Source organism: Pneumocystis murina, assembly GCF_000349005.2.
Source record: "Pneumocystis murina B123 chromosome Unknown supercont1.13, whole genome shotgun sequence".
Taxonomy (NCBI): domain Eukaryota; kingdom Fungi; phylum Ascomycota; class Pneumocystomycetes; order Pneumocystales; family Pneumocystaceae; genus Pneumocystis; species Pneumocystis murina.
Window position 1 is genome coordinate 171233 of NW_017802371.1, and position 15048 is coordinate 186280.

General features: G+C 26.4%; 8 protein-coding genes across 8 annotated transcripts; 5 read left to right on the forward strand and 3 right to left on the reverse strand.

The window, feature by feature from the left end:
- Positions 1-130: 130 nt before the first annotated feature.
- On the reverse strand, positions 131-2152 carry PNEG_02328 (hypothetical protein; the record flags this gene model as incomplete). Its single annotated transcript, XM_007876139.1, has 10 exons — positions 131-192; positions 239-359; positions 408-495; positions 545-742; positions 787-1229; positions 1277-1423; positions 1466-1546; positions 1586-1752; positions 1801-2069; positions 2103-2152. The coding sequence occupies 10 exons, from the start codon at positions 2150-2152 to the stop codon at positions 131-133; spliced, it is 1626 nt and encodes a 541-aa protein (XP_007874330.1).
- A 692-nt stretch (positions 2153-2844) lies between these two features.
- PNEG_02329 (hypothetical protein) lies at positions 2845-3572 on the reverse strand (the record flags this gene model as incomplete). Its single annotated transcript, XM_007876140.1, has 3 exons — positions 2845-3319; positions 3368-3447; positions 3492-3572. 3 exons carry the CDS (start codon positions 3570-3572, stop codon positions 2845-2847), a joined length of 636 nt encoding a protein of 211 aa, XP_007874331.1.
- A 117-nt stretch (positions 3573-3689) lies between these two features.
- PNEG_02330 (hypothetical protein) lies at positions 3690-6287 on the forward strand (the record flags this gene model as incomplete). The annotated part of the gene is made up of 10 exons (XM_007876141.1): positions 3690-3728; positions 3775-3818; positions 3864-3986; positions 4034-4244; positions 4286-4755; positions 4809-5138; positions 5183-5557; positions 5597-6076; positions 6122-6148; positions 6191-6287. The coding sequence occupies 10 exons, from the start codon at positions 3690-3692 to the stop codon at positions 6285-6287; spliced, it is 2196 nt and encodes a 731-aa protein (XP_007874332.1).
- Positions 6288-6534: 247 nt separating this feature from the next.
- PNEG_02331 (hypothetical protein) lies at positions 6535-7304 on the forward strand (the record flags this gene model as incomplete). Its single annotated transcript, XM_007876142.1, has 4 exons — positions 6535-6708; positions 6748-6892; positions 6939-7168; positions 7212-7304. The coding sequence occupies 4 exons, from the start codon at positions 6535-6537 to the stop codon at positions 7302-7304; spliced, it is 642 nt and encodes a 213-aa protein (XP_007874333.1).
- A 648-nt stretch (positions 7305-7952) lies between these two features.
- PNEG_02332 (hypothetical protein) lies at positions 7953-9500 on the forward strand (the record flags this gene model as incomplete). The annotated part of the gene is made up of 8 exons (XM_007876143.1): positions 7953-8316; positions 8357-8571; positions 8618-8763; positions 8807-8863; positions 8906-9031; positions 9077-9178; positions 9218-9377; positions 9421-9500. 8 exons carry the CDS (start codon positions 7953-7955, stop codon positions 9478-9480), a joined length of 1230 nt encoding a protein of 409 aa, XP_007874334.1. The 3' UTR covers positions 9481-9500.
- Positions 9501-9566: 66 nt separating this feature from the next.
- Positions 9567-12229, forward strand: PNEG_02333 (hypothetical protein). The gene is made up of 3 exons (XM_007876145.1): positions 9567-9977; positions 10022-11912; positions 11960-12229. The coding sequence occupies exons 1-2, from the start codon at positions 9614-9616 to the stop codon at positions 10603-10605; spliced, it is 948 nt and encodes a 315-aa protein (XP_007874336.1). The 5' UTR covers positions 9567-9613; the 3' UTR covers positions 10606-11912; positions 11960-12229.
- Positions 10624-12336, reverse strand: PNEG_02334 (hypothetical protein). Its single transcript, XM_007876146.1, has 7 exons — positions 12055-12336; positions 11812-12008; positions 11620-11768; positions 11485-11574; positions 10953-11444; positions 10834-10909; positions 10624-10787 (listed from the first exon to the last, which is right to left on the reverse strand). The coding sequence occupies exons 1-7, from the start codon at positions 12257-12259 to the stop codon at positions 10668-10670; spliced, it is 1329 nt and encodes a 442-aa protein (XP_007874337.1). The 5' UTR covers positions 12260-12336; the 3' UTR covers positions 10624-10667.
- A 96-nt stretch (positions 12337-12432) lies between these two features.
- On the forward strand, positions 12433-14726 carry PNEG_02335 (hypothetical protein; the record flags this gene model as incomplete). Its single annotated transcript, XM_007876147.1, has 9 exons — positions 12433-12472; positions 12524-12847; positions 12892-13022; positions 13064-13429; positions 13470-13713; positions 13760-14014; positions 14058-14163; positions 14224-14252; positions 14303-14726. The coding sequence occupies exons 1-9, from the start codon at positions 12447-12449 to the stop codon at positions 14724-14726; spliced, it is 1905 nt and encodes a 634-aa protein (XP_007874338.1). The 5' UTR covers positions 12433-12446.
- Positions 14727-15048: the final 322 nt, after the last annotated feature.

Genomic DNA, 15048 nt, shown 5'->3' on the forward strand with positions numbered 1-15048 from the left:
ATTTTTATTATTGATAATAATTTGATTGTGATATATATGTTAAAATTTAAAAAGAAATAAGAATATGTTTGTCTTTATTGTAAAAAATTAATCGTATTATTTTATTAAAAGTGTTTTATTAAAAACATCTTTATTTTGACCATTCTTGTATATTTCCATAATTAAATTCTTTAACTAAGTCTTTTTTATTCACTAAAAGGTAAATTAAAAAGAATAAATATGCATTCATTATATCTACCTTTCCCTATATGGTTTTTAGGAATACCATTAGGTAGGATTTTTAATATTGTAGGAATTTTATAAGTAGCTAACATGCTTTTTAAATCTGATCTTAAATTATTTAATGTTAATTCTTTTTTCTATACATGATATTAGAAATTGTTTTGAAATTTTGATGACTTTAATACATCTGGTGTAAGTGATACAAGAGCTGCTACTCTTTGAGTCCATACTTCATCGTTAATACCAATTACTGCAACTTCATAAATATATGGTCTAAAAATTTCTAAAATTAAAGCTAGTATTTTTTAAAATGATGACTTACAATGAAAGCATTTTTTGTTGAACTTCAAGAGCAGAAATTTTATATCCACCTGACTTTATTATATCTATATTCCGTCGTCCATGAATTATATATGCACCGTTTTCCATTTTAGTTGCTATATCATTAGTTTTAAACCATCTAGTTCCATCTTTTTCATATGCAAATGCCTTTTTTGTTGCATCTGGTTTGTTGAAATATCTATTTTATATTAATTAATATTTATTTAATTGTTATGTATATACTCTTTGAAAACAGTATCACCATTAACCCAAATTTCCTGATCTTCATCTTGTATTTTTACTAAACGCACTTTAATATAAGGTAATTCCCATCCTACACTTCCTTCTAAACGTTTTTCAAATTCTAATCCACCGCTTAAAATCATTCCTGTCTCTGTCATTCCATATCTTTCCAGTAAAATATGTCCTGTAATTTCATGCCATTTCTTTCTTAAAGAAATTGGAAGTTCTGCTGAACCAGAAACCATTAAACGTATTTTTTTCATTCTAGATTTCAATTCAGCATTAGAAATTTCAAGTCCATTGTTTGTATAATAATGAATAAGTTTAGAATAGATAGTAGGAACAGCCATAAACTGAGAAATTTGAGGTAATTTTAAATCCAAAAATCTAGACCAAACATCTTTGGCGTTAAATTTTTCTAAGAATTCTATAGTTCCTCCTGCCTAATTTATAATTTCGAATTTTACATTAGTAATATATGTATACTTACATATAAAGGACATATTAGTGCATTAATTATGCCATGAATATGATGTAAAGGTAGAATATGTAGTAATCTATCTTTTGAAGAATATTTCCACGCCTCTACTAATGATATTACTTGTGTAAAAATATTCTTATGTGTTGTTAAAACTCCCTAACTGAATTAAATATGGCCTATATTTCATTTTATTTAGACCTTAGGTGATCCGGTTGTTCCTGATGTATATAATATTAGTGCTCCTCTATCTAAATCAAATGGAAGAAATTCATAACTCTCCTATATTCCTTAGAAGCTATCTTTTAATAATATAAATACTTTTTGTTGTATTAAATTAGATTTTAAAAGAACATGAACATGAACTTTTTTTTTAATATATATTAATATGTTTTTAATTTTTTCTTCAAGAAATGAACTGGTAAGAATAATATCCACAGAACAATCTTCAACTATATACTTTATTTCAGCAATTGGATAAGTAATACCTTTAAAATATCAATATAACTAACTTATTTAAAAAAAATGTAAGATACATATAGGAACTGCAATCCCTCCTGCTGCCCATATCCCAAGAATCGAAGTTGCATATGAGAATCCTGGTTCGACAAAAATTCCTACTCTCTTTTGTTTCAAATCTTTTTCTTCTTCAATTGTTTGTAATGATGATTTAAAGGTTAATATATGATGAATCAAATCAAAGTATGAATAAGACTCTTTATTCTGTTTAAATTCAATAGATATAGAGTTTTTATCATTTTTCACTAGTTTTTCAAATATTGGAGTCTTTGGAAGTGCTATTTGACTGAGAAATATCCAATAACATCTATAAATTTACTTGATATATTTTGTCTTTTCAAATTTTTTGTTTGAAAAAATAAAAAACATATATATAATCTTTTCTTTTTTTCAATATTTCTGATATTTATTGTTTGTTTTATTCTAAAAAAAGTCATTAATATTTAATTTTCTTCACTTATTGATATTTGGTGGTATAATTTTATAGATAATCTAATAAATATAATTATTTATATATTAAAATATAAGTATGAAATATTTATATTTTAATATTATTTTAACTTAATATGTTTGATTTATTAAATTATAAAGATTTTTATATATTTTTACATTTTAACATATTATTTATAATATTATATATTTACAAAATTTTATAAGTAGTTTAATTAAAATTTTTTTTGTAGATTTATACTAAAATAATCCTTTATGTATAGTTCTAGAGTTTTTTAAAATATTTTTTTAAATTTTCTTTTAGATCATTTTCTAGATAATACAAGTTTAATGTATTTATTAAACCCAATTAATTGAATCTTTTAACAATAATACATTTTATATTAGAGTTTGAATTTCATTATTTATAAGATCTTTACTATTAGTAGTTCTACGTTATTTTACAAAAAAATACAAAAATACACAATTTAATTATGTTTGAAATCTAGAGATTATGTTTCTAATGAATAATATATGTTTTTTATATTTATCTAATAAATATATTTTATGAGTTTATAATAGAATTTGATAACAGTCCTAGTGAAAAAATACTTGATTTTAACCTATAATATTTACATACATATACGATAACTTGCATATCTGCCACTTGTTTCACTTCGTCTAATAATTTTAACTGTTTGACCTCGTTTTAACCCATAATATCGTGCAACCGGATCCGCTATCTGGATCCGAGGAAGTTGCGTTTCTTTTAATCTATAACGTTCTAATAACTCTTTTTTTTCCTGAGGAGTAAGAACGATATGTTTTGGAACAAGCTCATGATGCGTAATATTTACCAATAAATCTGATTCTTGAAATGCTTCAATTGTAAACTTCCCTGCCATTGTAGCAATAATTTTATTAGCTGATGGTGTCATTGATGTTTGATAAATTAAAATCCCAATTTTATGCCCATGTTCTTGAAGCATATGTATAAAGTCCTGCATAGCACTAATACCAATAGATGGTTCTCTTTGAAAAGCGACATATATCTGCTCCTTATTAGATCCTGGTGGAGATCGTGCATAAAAAGAAAGAGTTGATCGACTTATATTTTATTTAATTTTTATCTTAAAAAATATATTTTCTTCTTACTCGACACCATTAATAGTGCAATACTGCTGTTTAAATTGTTCAAGAGTTATGTCTAATTCCTCTTGAGAGACTAAATAGCCCTGATATTATTAATATTTTCTTATTTTTTATTTTCAAAAAATACTCGGTCATGGACCATTTGATGGGCTGTTTTCCACACACGAAAAACTTTGATTATATCTCTTTCATCTGAGAAAGTATTCATTGCTTTTTATATAAAAAATAGGCAGGAAAATAACTTTTTCTTAATACCTAATTTTAGGCTATAAAATCTTCGACGTTGACATTTTAAGATCTAAGGATTTTAATATTCAAGAAAAACATGGTAAAAAAGAGGAATTGCTCAAAAAAACATAAAGATGTGAGTATATCTTGTTATTCTGATCAATTTGATATTAATTTTGTAGGGTAAAAATGGGTTTATAGAGAATTATAATAGTATTATAATGAAGTAAGAAGATGGTATAGTTTTGAAGGTATATTGAGTTATATATAGAAACGAAAAGATGGAGAATTATTATAGACAACAGGGTATTGTTGAAGATGATGATTGGGAGATGTTTATGGAGAGTATTAAGCAAAGTTTACCGACAACATTTAGAATAACAGGATCTAAAAAGTAAAAATAATTAACTTTATATATTTTATATGACTTTTTTTTGAAAGAAACGCTCAATGTATTAAGAAACATCTTGAAGATGAATATTTTCCTTTATTTAAGGGACTTAAATATGAGGGTAAAGAGATTGAACCTCCGAGTCTAATATCTTGGTATCCAAATCAACTTGTATATTCTCTTAATACGCCGAAAACAGTTATTCGTAAAAATAAAGCTTTTAAAAAGTTTCAAGATTGGTTATTTTATGAAACAGAATCAGTATTTTTATTTTCCAAATAAAAATAGCTAATGGATATAAGGGTAATATTACTCGTCAAGAGGTAGTGTCTATGATTCCTCCACTTTTATTAGATGTAGAGCCATACCATAGTATTATAGATTTATGTGCTGCGCCAGGATCAAAAACAGCACAATTTTTAGAGGCTATTCATAATAAGTTATCGGAAACAGATACTTGTGAAATATATCCTAAAGGATTTTTGATTGCTAATGATGTTGATTCCAAAAGGGCATACATGCTTGTTCATCAAATAAAGCGTTTTAATTCTCCTTGTATGATTGTTACAAATCATGATGCATCTAAATTACCAAATTTTTATGTAGATGATGGAATTGATAATGATTTGGATCCATCTAAGACTGCTAGGAGATATATTTTAAAGTTTGATCGTGTTCTTGCTGATGTTCCTTGTACTGGAGATGGTGCTATTCGTAAAAATCTTAATATATGGAAAGATTGGGATATACGACAAGCTTTTGGGTTACATACGTAAGTGAGAATTTAAAAAAAAGTGTTTTTCTGACTAGTTTTCATAATAATAGGACTCAAGTGAATATATTGATTCGAGGTCTTCAATTATTAAAAGTTAATGGAAGATTGGTATATTCAACGTGTTCTTTAAATCCTATAGAAAATGAGGCTGTGGTATCAGCTGTTTTAAGAATTTATGGCAATAGTATAAGGCTTGTTGATGTTTCAGATAGGTTGCTAGAGCTTAAAAGGAAAAATGGAATGAATACATGGAAAGTAATAGATAGTAATGGTGAAATACTTGCGTTTGATGATCGTTTTTCTTTGGATCAAAAAAAAATGCCAAGATCATTATGGCCTCCAAGTGAAGAAGAAATAGATAAGTTTTGTCTTGATAGATGGTATTTTATTTTTAAGAATATTACAAAAGCTGATTCTTATTCAGTTTACGAATATATCCTCATCTTCAAAATACTGGTGGTTTTTTTGTAGCTGTATTTGAAAAGATTGAAAAACTTAATGATATGAGTCGTAAGCATCATGAAGAAGGTTTAAGGAAACAATATAAAAGAGATCTGGATGATTCAGGAACTGATATTACGTTAGAAAATGATTTATCTAAAAAAGTTAAGAAAGATACTAGTTTTATTAATGAAACATTGCAATTCGAAAATTCTTTAGGAAATAAAGATTTACAAAATAATACAATAGCTAATTTTTTAAATTCTTCTGAGGTACAAAATAAAGATTCTAAAACTCTAAAAAATTGTGAATATTTTAAATTTCTTTCTGAAGATTGTGAAGAAATAAAAAATATTAAGTAAGTTGTTTCTTTTTCATATTTTTAACATCAGAAAAGGGCTTTTTATAATATTTCTAATTCATTTCCTTCTACTCAATATGTTGTACGCAATATTAATGCAGTTCCTACACGTTTTATCTATTTTTTGTCAAAAAAAATAAAGAATATTTTATATCATAATGAAGATAGGATAAAATTTGTTCATGGCGGTGTAAAAATGTTTACTAAACATGAATTTCTTAAAAATTCTTTTCCTGAAAATATCTGTAGATGGAGAATCCAAAATGAGGGTGTTAGGCTGCTATTTCCTTTTTTAGGTCCTGAAAGAGTTATATATGCAAGTTTTAATGAGCTTAAGATATTTTTGAATCATGATTATCCAAAAATTGATATGTTTCCTGAGGGAAAGGTAAAAACATCTTTAGAAAAAATATCTTTAGGTTGTATAATAATGGTTGTTGATTTGGAAAATGAAGAATCTGTTAAAGTAAAGCTTAATGTAATTCTTCCAATATGGAAAAGTAATGTTTCTGCGAAGTAAGTAATTTGTTATTATTAATTTAATAGTCTAATTAAAATAAGTTTAATGCTTTCAAAAAAAGATAAAACGTATGTTTATATTTTCTTAAATATTAGCTTATATTTTTTTAGGGTCCTAATGATGCGTGTGTATGGTTCTTCCTATCATTTTAAAGATCATCTAAAAGATGATCTTTTGCTTAATGCTTCTAATAATATAGAAGCATAAAAGTTCTTTTATTCTTAAGAATATAAAGTTTAAAGATGTTTAAAAAGGTATTATATTTTTAAAAAAATACTAATTTTAATGTTTCTTATTAGAATTAAAATTATATAAACTTTAGATATTTTGTTTTCAATTTATATTTTGAAATTATGTAGGGTTCAAAGTATTATTTTTAGAAAATGATATTATGGTCTGTTTAAAATGTTTTTTCAATTTTATTTTACATTCAGATATCGATTTTGATAAGACCATGACAAATCCTAAGAAAAGAGCAGAGAAACATGAAGCAGCAAGAAATCGTGAAGAAGCGTTGCGGAAGGCGAGGAAGGATGCAGAAGAGGATGCTAAGTGGTCTATTGGAGTAAAAGCAGTAAATGTAAAAAAAGAACGAGATTTGCAGAAAAAACAAGAAGCAGCTGAAAAAGTATAAAAATATGTTGTTTTATATCTCTAATACAAATAGAAAGCAGAGAGAGATGCTCTTGAAGCAGAGGAAATGCGAAATATTTCTTCAAAAAGTCATGGGCGTAGATCGCAAAAAAAGACAGATTATAAACTTTCTATTGATAATTCTTATGAAAAGGAATGTCCTAAGACTTATTCCGCATGTAAATATAGCAGAAGATATTTTACTTTTGTATTAAATCATCTTAGCAAATATTGATGATGCTTTGGAACTACTTTCATTACAAACTAAAGGAAATGCAAAAATTATATCAGAAATCGATAGACATCCTGAACGGCGGTATAAATCAGCTTTACTGGCATATGAAGAGCAGCGATTGTCTGTTTTAAAAGAGGAACATAAGGGTTTACGATTGCAACAGTATAAAAATATAATTCATAAAGAATTTAGTAAACATCCAGATAATCCGATGAATCAGGTATACTCTTAAGTTTAATGAATGTTTTGATTAAAGGCTATAGTTAACATCTAAATATAATGCAACTAAGGATGAATTAAAAGAGATTTCAGAAATTGAAAGAAAAAGAATTGAACAACGTTTTGAACAGAAATAATGAATTTAGGAATCTAAACAAAATTATTTGTTATCTAAAATATATATAGTTGTTTTTTTTTGGTATAATTCGATTTTTGAGTAATTAATAAAAGGATAATTTTATTAAAATGGTTGATATACTTAATGTTTGTTAGATCTTTTACACTTTAAAAATATTTTTTGCTAATATTTATATATAAAAGTAGCTATTAATCTATAAAAAAATCATAACACTCTTTAATAAAGATTTTAAAAAATATACATGTTTTAACAAAAATTAAAGTCTAACAATAAATAATTTTTGAAATATATTTTCATTATCAATTCTAACTTATTTATTTTATAAAATATTTTGTTTATTTTTTAAACTATTTATCATTTTAAGATAAAAGATTTATAATTAACAAAATATAGTTTTTATATTTTTATGTATAAATAATCTTGTCAATTACTTTATTATTTGCTTCAAAATCATCTCAAGATCTTTTATTCAATATCTATTCGGTTTATATGAAATATTAGATTTTTTATATTTATTATATATTGAATAGCAAGTTTATACATAAAAAGGATTAAATAAGCGACTATTATTAAAGATCTATATTAATTTTTACTGAATAAATTGTGGTTCTTCTGCTTATAGTGTTTTTTGTTTAAAAAAAGAAGAATGATCTATGATAATGATGAAAATGATACAGAGATAAAGCTTGCTCTTCTTTCTTCAATTTTTCCAGATAAATCAATTGAAACACTTCTTGAAAAATTAGTAGAAAATAATGGGATTGTTGAAAATATATTGAATGTTAATTCACAATCTGATTTTAAAAATGAAAATGCTCTTTTGAAGAGAAAAAAACAGAGGAAAATTGAAGAATTTATAGAAAATGATGAATATAAACATAAACGTACTTTTGTTTCTGGGAAATTGTCGTCTGATACTTTGTGGCCGATTAAAATGCAAAATGATTCTTTTGAGCGTTCAAAACGTGTAAATGTACATGTACAACATTTATATTTTCCAGATCAAATTGGTAGTACAATTCAAGATCTTTATTTATCTAATAATTGCAGCAAAATTGACGCCTTGTACATTAATTCATAATTTTTTAGGGAAAGATCTATGCAACTCTTTACTTTTAAAAATGTTAAAAGAGAGTGAAACATGGGAAAGAAATGAATTTCGGCTTTTTGAACGAAAAGTGGTCTCTCCTCATAAATCTTGCTATTATCTTTATTCTGATGAAAATAAGCTACTGGAACAAAAGTTTTTCCATAATGGATTAGAGGTTTTTTCATGTTTTTTTGCTTAAAAAATGTATAAATCTTATTTAGATTAAAAATGTTAGAGAGTTTTCTGAAGAAATGAATGTTGTTCGTCTTCTTGTTAAAGATATTGTTAATAAAATTTTGTCAAAAAGAGAAAATTTAGAATATCAATATCCTGGAGAATGGGATCCTAATATTGTGGTTGCTAATTTGTATAAAAAGATCTGATGTTTCTATATTTCTTACTAGAATTAGATATTCTAATGCCAAAGAAAATCTTGGATATCATTCAGATCAATTGACTTATTTAGGGTACATATTAGAATTCTTTTAATTTTCTATTAAATATGATAGGCCTATGCCAACAATAGCATGTATCTCTCTGGGTACTGAACGAGAGTTTCGTTTAAAACGTGTAGGTTTTGAACATAACGAAAGTGTTAAGAGTATTCATTTACCACACAATTCTCTATTGATTATGTAACAATTTTAATACAATGTTAATATTAATATCAATTTATATAGGCATTCTCCATGTCAAGAAGATTATAAACATTCTATTCATCCCGCTCATACAGTTATGCTACATCCAATATCTGGAACAATAAGAATAAGTATAACATACAGGTTAGTATATTTTATCTTATTGTATTTTTAATAATTTAGATTTTGCCGCAAAACATATCAGCCAAAATATATACCAACTTGCAAATGTAATATACCTTCTGTATTACGTTGTGTTCAAAAAAAAAGAAGTACTAAAGGTAGATACTTTTGGAGTTGTAATGCAAATAAACTTGTTAATGGCAATGGTAAAGGTTGTCAGGTTTGTTTTTTTATATTTTTATATTTTATTAATAAAAAACTAGTTTTTTCAATGGGCTGTGTTTACTAAAGATGGTGAAAACATTCTTGCTTATAAAGAATAAGAATTTATTACATCATATTTGTATAAGATTTTAAAAGGTTATAATATTTGATAAGATTTATCGATTTTACTAATTTTTTCAGGCACAAATATTAAAATTTTGATGAATATTTTTTTGCAAAAAAAAGGTTTTTATGACTGATTCTGATGTTTCATTGTTACTTTCTACTATTGAAATAGCTTTGCGGCAATCTAGGACGTCGCTTAAAGATTTGAAATTATTGCCTATAGATAAAGGAATATCACTCTTATCATTGAAATTGCATTTATTTCTTTCATATTTACATAATCTCGCACTGTTAATTCTTGTAAAAGTTCATGGTGAATCTATTTCTGAAGGGAAATATGCCTTTATAGTTGAACGCTTGGTTGAACTTAGAGTTATATTAGAAAAAGGAATACAACCTATTGAGGCAAAACTTAAATATCAAATAGATAAGATCTTTGGAAATCTCTATAAGCATGAGTTCTCAGAGAAACATAAAATAGAAAATACAGGTAAGTTCTATATTTGCTTTTTTTTTAGTTATAAATTATTAAAGAAAATGGATTATTATATAAACCAAATCCTATGGACCTTCTTCCTGTGGATAGTACCAGTGATAGAAGTGATTTAGTGAAAAAAGGGATTTATCATCCTCCTAGAATTTCTTCTGCTTTACCCTCTGAATCAGTTGAACAACGTTTACCATTGAATCATACACTTCGAGATTTTATTGCTTCAGAGATATCGTCAGCACCTGTACCAGGTCCGTCTATTGGTTCTAATATTGTTTTTTATGGAAAACGGCTTCATGCAGCTTCTGCTGATGAGCAAAGAGATCTTCAACAAAAAAGAAAATATGAAGAAGAAAACTTTGTGCGTCTTCCAAGTAAAAAATATAAAAGAAAAGGACAAAACGTTTTTGGTGGTGAAGACTGGAGAATTTTGGATAATGAACTTTACTATCCAGATTTTTCACCTGATGAAAGTTTAGTTTCTAAAAGTCGTGAAGAAATAGAAAATGAAGATACTGCTATAGTGAAACGTTTTGGTGTAGATTTTAATAAAAAGAAGAAGGCATTAGCGAAGAAGATTAAGTTGAAAGCAAAAAAACACAAAATTTTAGGCAAGACAAAGGGTTGAATTTATTAAAATTTTTTTTGGATTAAATGAGAATATGGTTATGATACATTATTAGATATATATTAAGGTTTTTTAAACAATGGCGCTATTTTTGCGTCCCATTCATTATGCCAACGATAACGAGTTTCTTCCATTGCACCTTTTTTTAATTTTGCTAATTCCTCATGTGAATAAAACAGTTTCTGTTTAATGATTATTCTTATTATCATGGTAGAATTTGTTTCAAACCTTTAAAGAGTTTGCTAGCTGGTTTGAAGAACTAAAAATAATCCCATTTTTACCGTCTTTTACAAGTTCAGGAAGACTATATATAATTACAAATGTATAAATATTTAAAAAATACATACGCTGGAGATTCTATAGCACAGACAGGAATCCCGCAACCAAACATATCTACTATTTTCATTGGTAAATCTAAACCACTAGAACTAGTATGAAGACATATTCCTAAGTCCGCGCTACCTATAAATCGGGGATAATCTTTAGCATCTAGCCATGCAGTGACGATCTTGACATATTTTAAATTTAAGTTTTTAATTTTTTGTTCATAAAATTTTCTTAAAGGACCTTTACCAGTAATAATTGCAAGTATAGATAACGGTTCACGATTTTTGCTAAGAATTGTATTCATTCTATCAAAAGTAATGAATGCTTCTAATAAAATGGAAAAGTCTTCGTCAGCTGTCCAAGAAGTAGATGATACTAATAGTTTTGTTTTTTCATTCGAAATATCAAAATCATAAGTATGAACAAATGTAGAGAGAAATGATGATTTCTCCAGGTTATCAAGAGGTTTAAAATGCATTGGAGGTCGGTCATGAAGAGTGTAGATCGGCGATCTATATTGTTTAAGATGATCAAAAAAACTATAAACTATACTTATATTTCCATTTTTCTTGAAGAAAAGTTGTCATTGCATAGGAAACTGTGAAATGAATGTCGGCGCAATTTCCAAAAACTCGTTCATACCTGAAGCATTTGTAACAATCTTGATTAATGACAAAGATATTTTACCATTTGTAAAGTAATGTCAAAATATGTTTAGACCCCAGTTTCAACGATAGAACAGAGTATCCCAGATTATGCCAGTCAATAATTAATTTAATTGATCTCATCGAACATATAAGACGAGTTACTCCAAAAGATGGAATAGAAGGTGGATTCTTTCAAATATAAAATATTTCACCTAAATTAATCAAAATATACCTGTAAAACTAAGTATTCAGTGGATTGAGGTAAATAAAACAAGGCAAAAAATAAGAAAAATGTTTGAAAAAATACTTTAATAGGTCCACTCAAAAGAAATGGTAATAAATTACATTTATTAAGAAATTTCGGCTCAAAAGGTATATAGATAATATGAATATTTTTTGATTCTTGTATATTCGGAAACAACAATGATCCTATACCTATTTTTCATCCTTTTTTTACTTAATTAACGTTATATACCTTGATATCCTACAAGATTTACTTCAAAACCATGTTTTGAGAATGAAAGAGCATGGTATTGCATTCTTGGGCTCCTACCAAGGTCTCCTAGTGCAACAAGACATATAGATCGTTGTGATATCTTACGATTATTTTTATATCGAGATCTCAGCAGTTTTTGAAGCCCAAATCCCGCAAAAAAAAGGATTATATACCATATTATCATGTTCTATTCTATCCCCATAGAATACACCTTGTTTCTCCTTTATTTTCTGCCTTTTTTAATAAAAACCACCTGGCTTTGCTGCTGTAAAAAAATTGGACGTTGAATACTGAAAGTACTGAATCGACGATCTGGTGCACGTTAGAAATCCCTCTTTTTATTAAGAAATAAGCAGGATTAACAGGCAAAAATGGCTAGAGAATGGATACTTAGAGGGTATTTGTTTAATATTTCTTTAAATAAAGCTAATTGAATAATTAAAAATAGCAATCAATGGCTAAATATGTTGGGTGAACAATTAAGCTTAATACTATTTGTTAGGGGTTTAAAGGCGGCAAAAGTGTCAGATACAGGAAAAAGGATGTTTTCTGGAGTGGTTATATTGATTATTTTTCTTTGTTTGGGGCTTGGAGGAGTTTTTTATGATAAAAAAGATGGAAAAATGTTATTGTTGAAAAAATGTCTGAAAAGAGTCGAAAATGAGGGTTTTTTTAGAGGGAAAGGAAAGGGATCTATGGCTTTTATGGGTTTTTTAGTCTTTATTTATGTTTTTTTGGTTTATAATGTAGCAATGTGTTTTAGTGGGTTACGGTTAGTATTGTTGAAATAAAGGTTAATATTTATGGGAAAAAAAGAACCGTAATATTGATATTGCCTATTTTTATATTTCGTATGATTGAAAATAAGGAACATAAGAGAATTTTTATTTATAAGAGGAATTTTTTTTTTTCTTTGTTTTTTCTAATGTTGATTGATTTTCTAAAAAGTAATTGAGAAGATATATATGAGTTTTATTTATGGTTTTAGGTTTCCTATTGAGAGCGGTTTTGGGATACTTTTTTGTCGGATTTATATGGATTTTGTCTTTTAATATTGACATTCCAATCAATTTGAACAGTTTTTTATTTTCTTCTTTGTATTGCGTACCAATTGTTTTATTTGAGTTTTTTTTGGGTCTTTATGATTCTAGGTATTCAGTATCTACATTTATTATGGTTTTTTTTTCAAGTATAGTTCATATAATTTTAAGATTTGTAAAAACATCTGATTCTATATATATGATTAAATTTTTTTGGCCTTTTTCAACAGTGATTGTAATATGTATGAATTATCTATTTTCTAGGGAGTATCCTGGTTTAATTGATTTGTTAAGTCTATTTTTGATATATTATTGTAAGTAATGACAAGGTTTTGGATATGGCTTAATCTTTAGGCTTTTACAAAAGCTTAAATTGTTCTGAGAATTATATAAAATGTTATTTTAAAAGAGATGTTATAGATATACATAAAGTAAAAACTTATTTTGCATTTATTATGAAAAATCCGGATTCTCGAAATATTTTTTTCTTTTTTCTTTTAAATTTGGTATTCATGTTTATACAAATGAGTTATGGGATCCTTTCTAATTCTTTGGGTCTTATTTCTGATTCAATTCATATGGCATTTGATTGTTTTGCGTGAGTTTTAGCTTTAATTTTTGAGATTTATATATAATAGAATTAGATTATTAGTTGGGTTATTAGCGTCTATTATAAGTAAATTTCCTCCCTCATTTACATTCCCATTTGGTTTTTCAAGGATAGAGGTTCTTTCTGGCTTTGTGAATGGTTTGCTTTTATTATTATTATCTATATCTATTATTATAGAAGCAATTTCGCGAATATTAAGTCCAAAAGAGATCCATTTAGAAAAGCTTCTTTTAGTTAGTATTATTGGTTTCATTGTTAATCTTTTTGGAATTTTTTTATTTAAACATGGGTGAAATTATTTTTTTATTCTATTTATTTTTTAATCAGACTAGACATAATCATAATCATTCTCAGAATTTAGATGGTTTTAATTTTTTTGAGAAGAAACATGGGAGTAATGACTGTATACATAATCATTTTTTGAGTAATTGCATTAATGTACGTATTTTTTTTTAAAAAAAAAGATAAAAGTATATTTTTTATTCATCTGTTATTTAGGATATTCATAATAATGTCAATATTTATGGGTATATAATGTTTTGAGAAGGGTATTTGTTATAGCTAATGAATGTTTTAGTGTGTTTTTACACATATTCGCTGATACTCTTGGTTCATTTGGTGTGATTGTATCAACATTACTTATATATCAGTTTAAATGGCCAGGATTTGATTCTTTGGCTTCAGTTCTTATTGCGGTTTTGATATTTGCTTCTTCTATTCCTTTAATTTTGTCATCTGCCAAGAATCTTCTTTTAATTGCTCCTCATGATTTTGAATATAATGTTTATAACGCATTGAATAAGGTGAAAATGCATTCAGGGATTTTATGTCTTGAAAATTTTCGATTTTGGATGAATAATGAAAGCACAAGTAGTGGAATAATTCGTGTGGGCGTTAAGAATGATCAAGATTTAAATATGATTCGTCAGGAAGTAGAAAAAGTATTAAAAGAATCTATAAGAGGACTTGTTAATGTTACTGTTGTTACTGAAAGACGCTGATCAAATTAAGTTTAATAAATCTATTTTAAAGATTTCTTTAAAATATTATACGCAGAATCATATTTAAGCTTATAATTTGATTATAATTAAATCAAGGATCGACAAATAATAAGCACATGATGATATTGAATATTTAAAAGTATTTTTTGATTTCTTTTAACTCTAAAAATTCTTAAAGGGTATCTAAAAAATACTTTTATAAAAGACATCAAGCAATATATTATTTTTAAAAGTTGGTAAAGGAAATTATATAGAATTGCGGAGTAATTAACGTATGTAATTTGTTTTTTTATTAGAATAATTTTATATTTTTCGTTAGGTT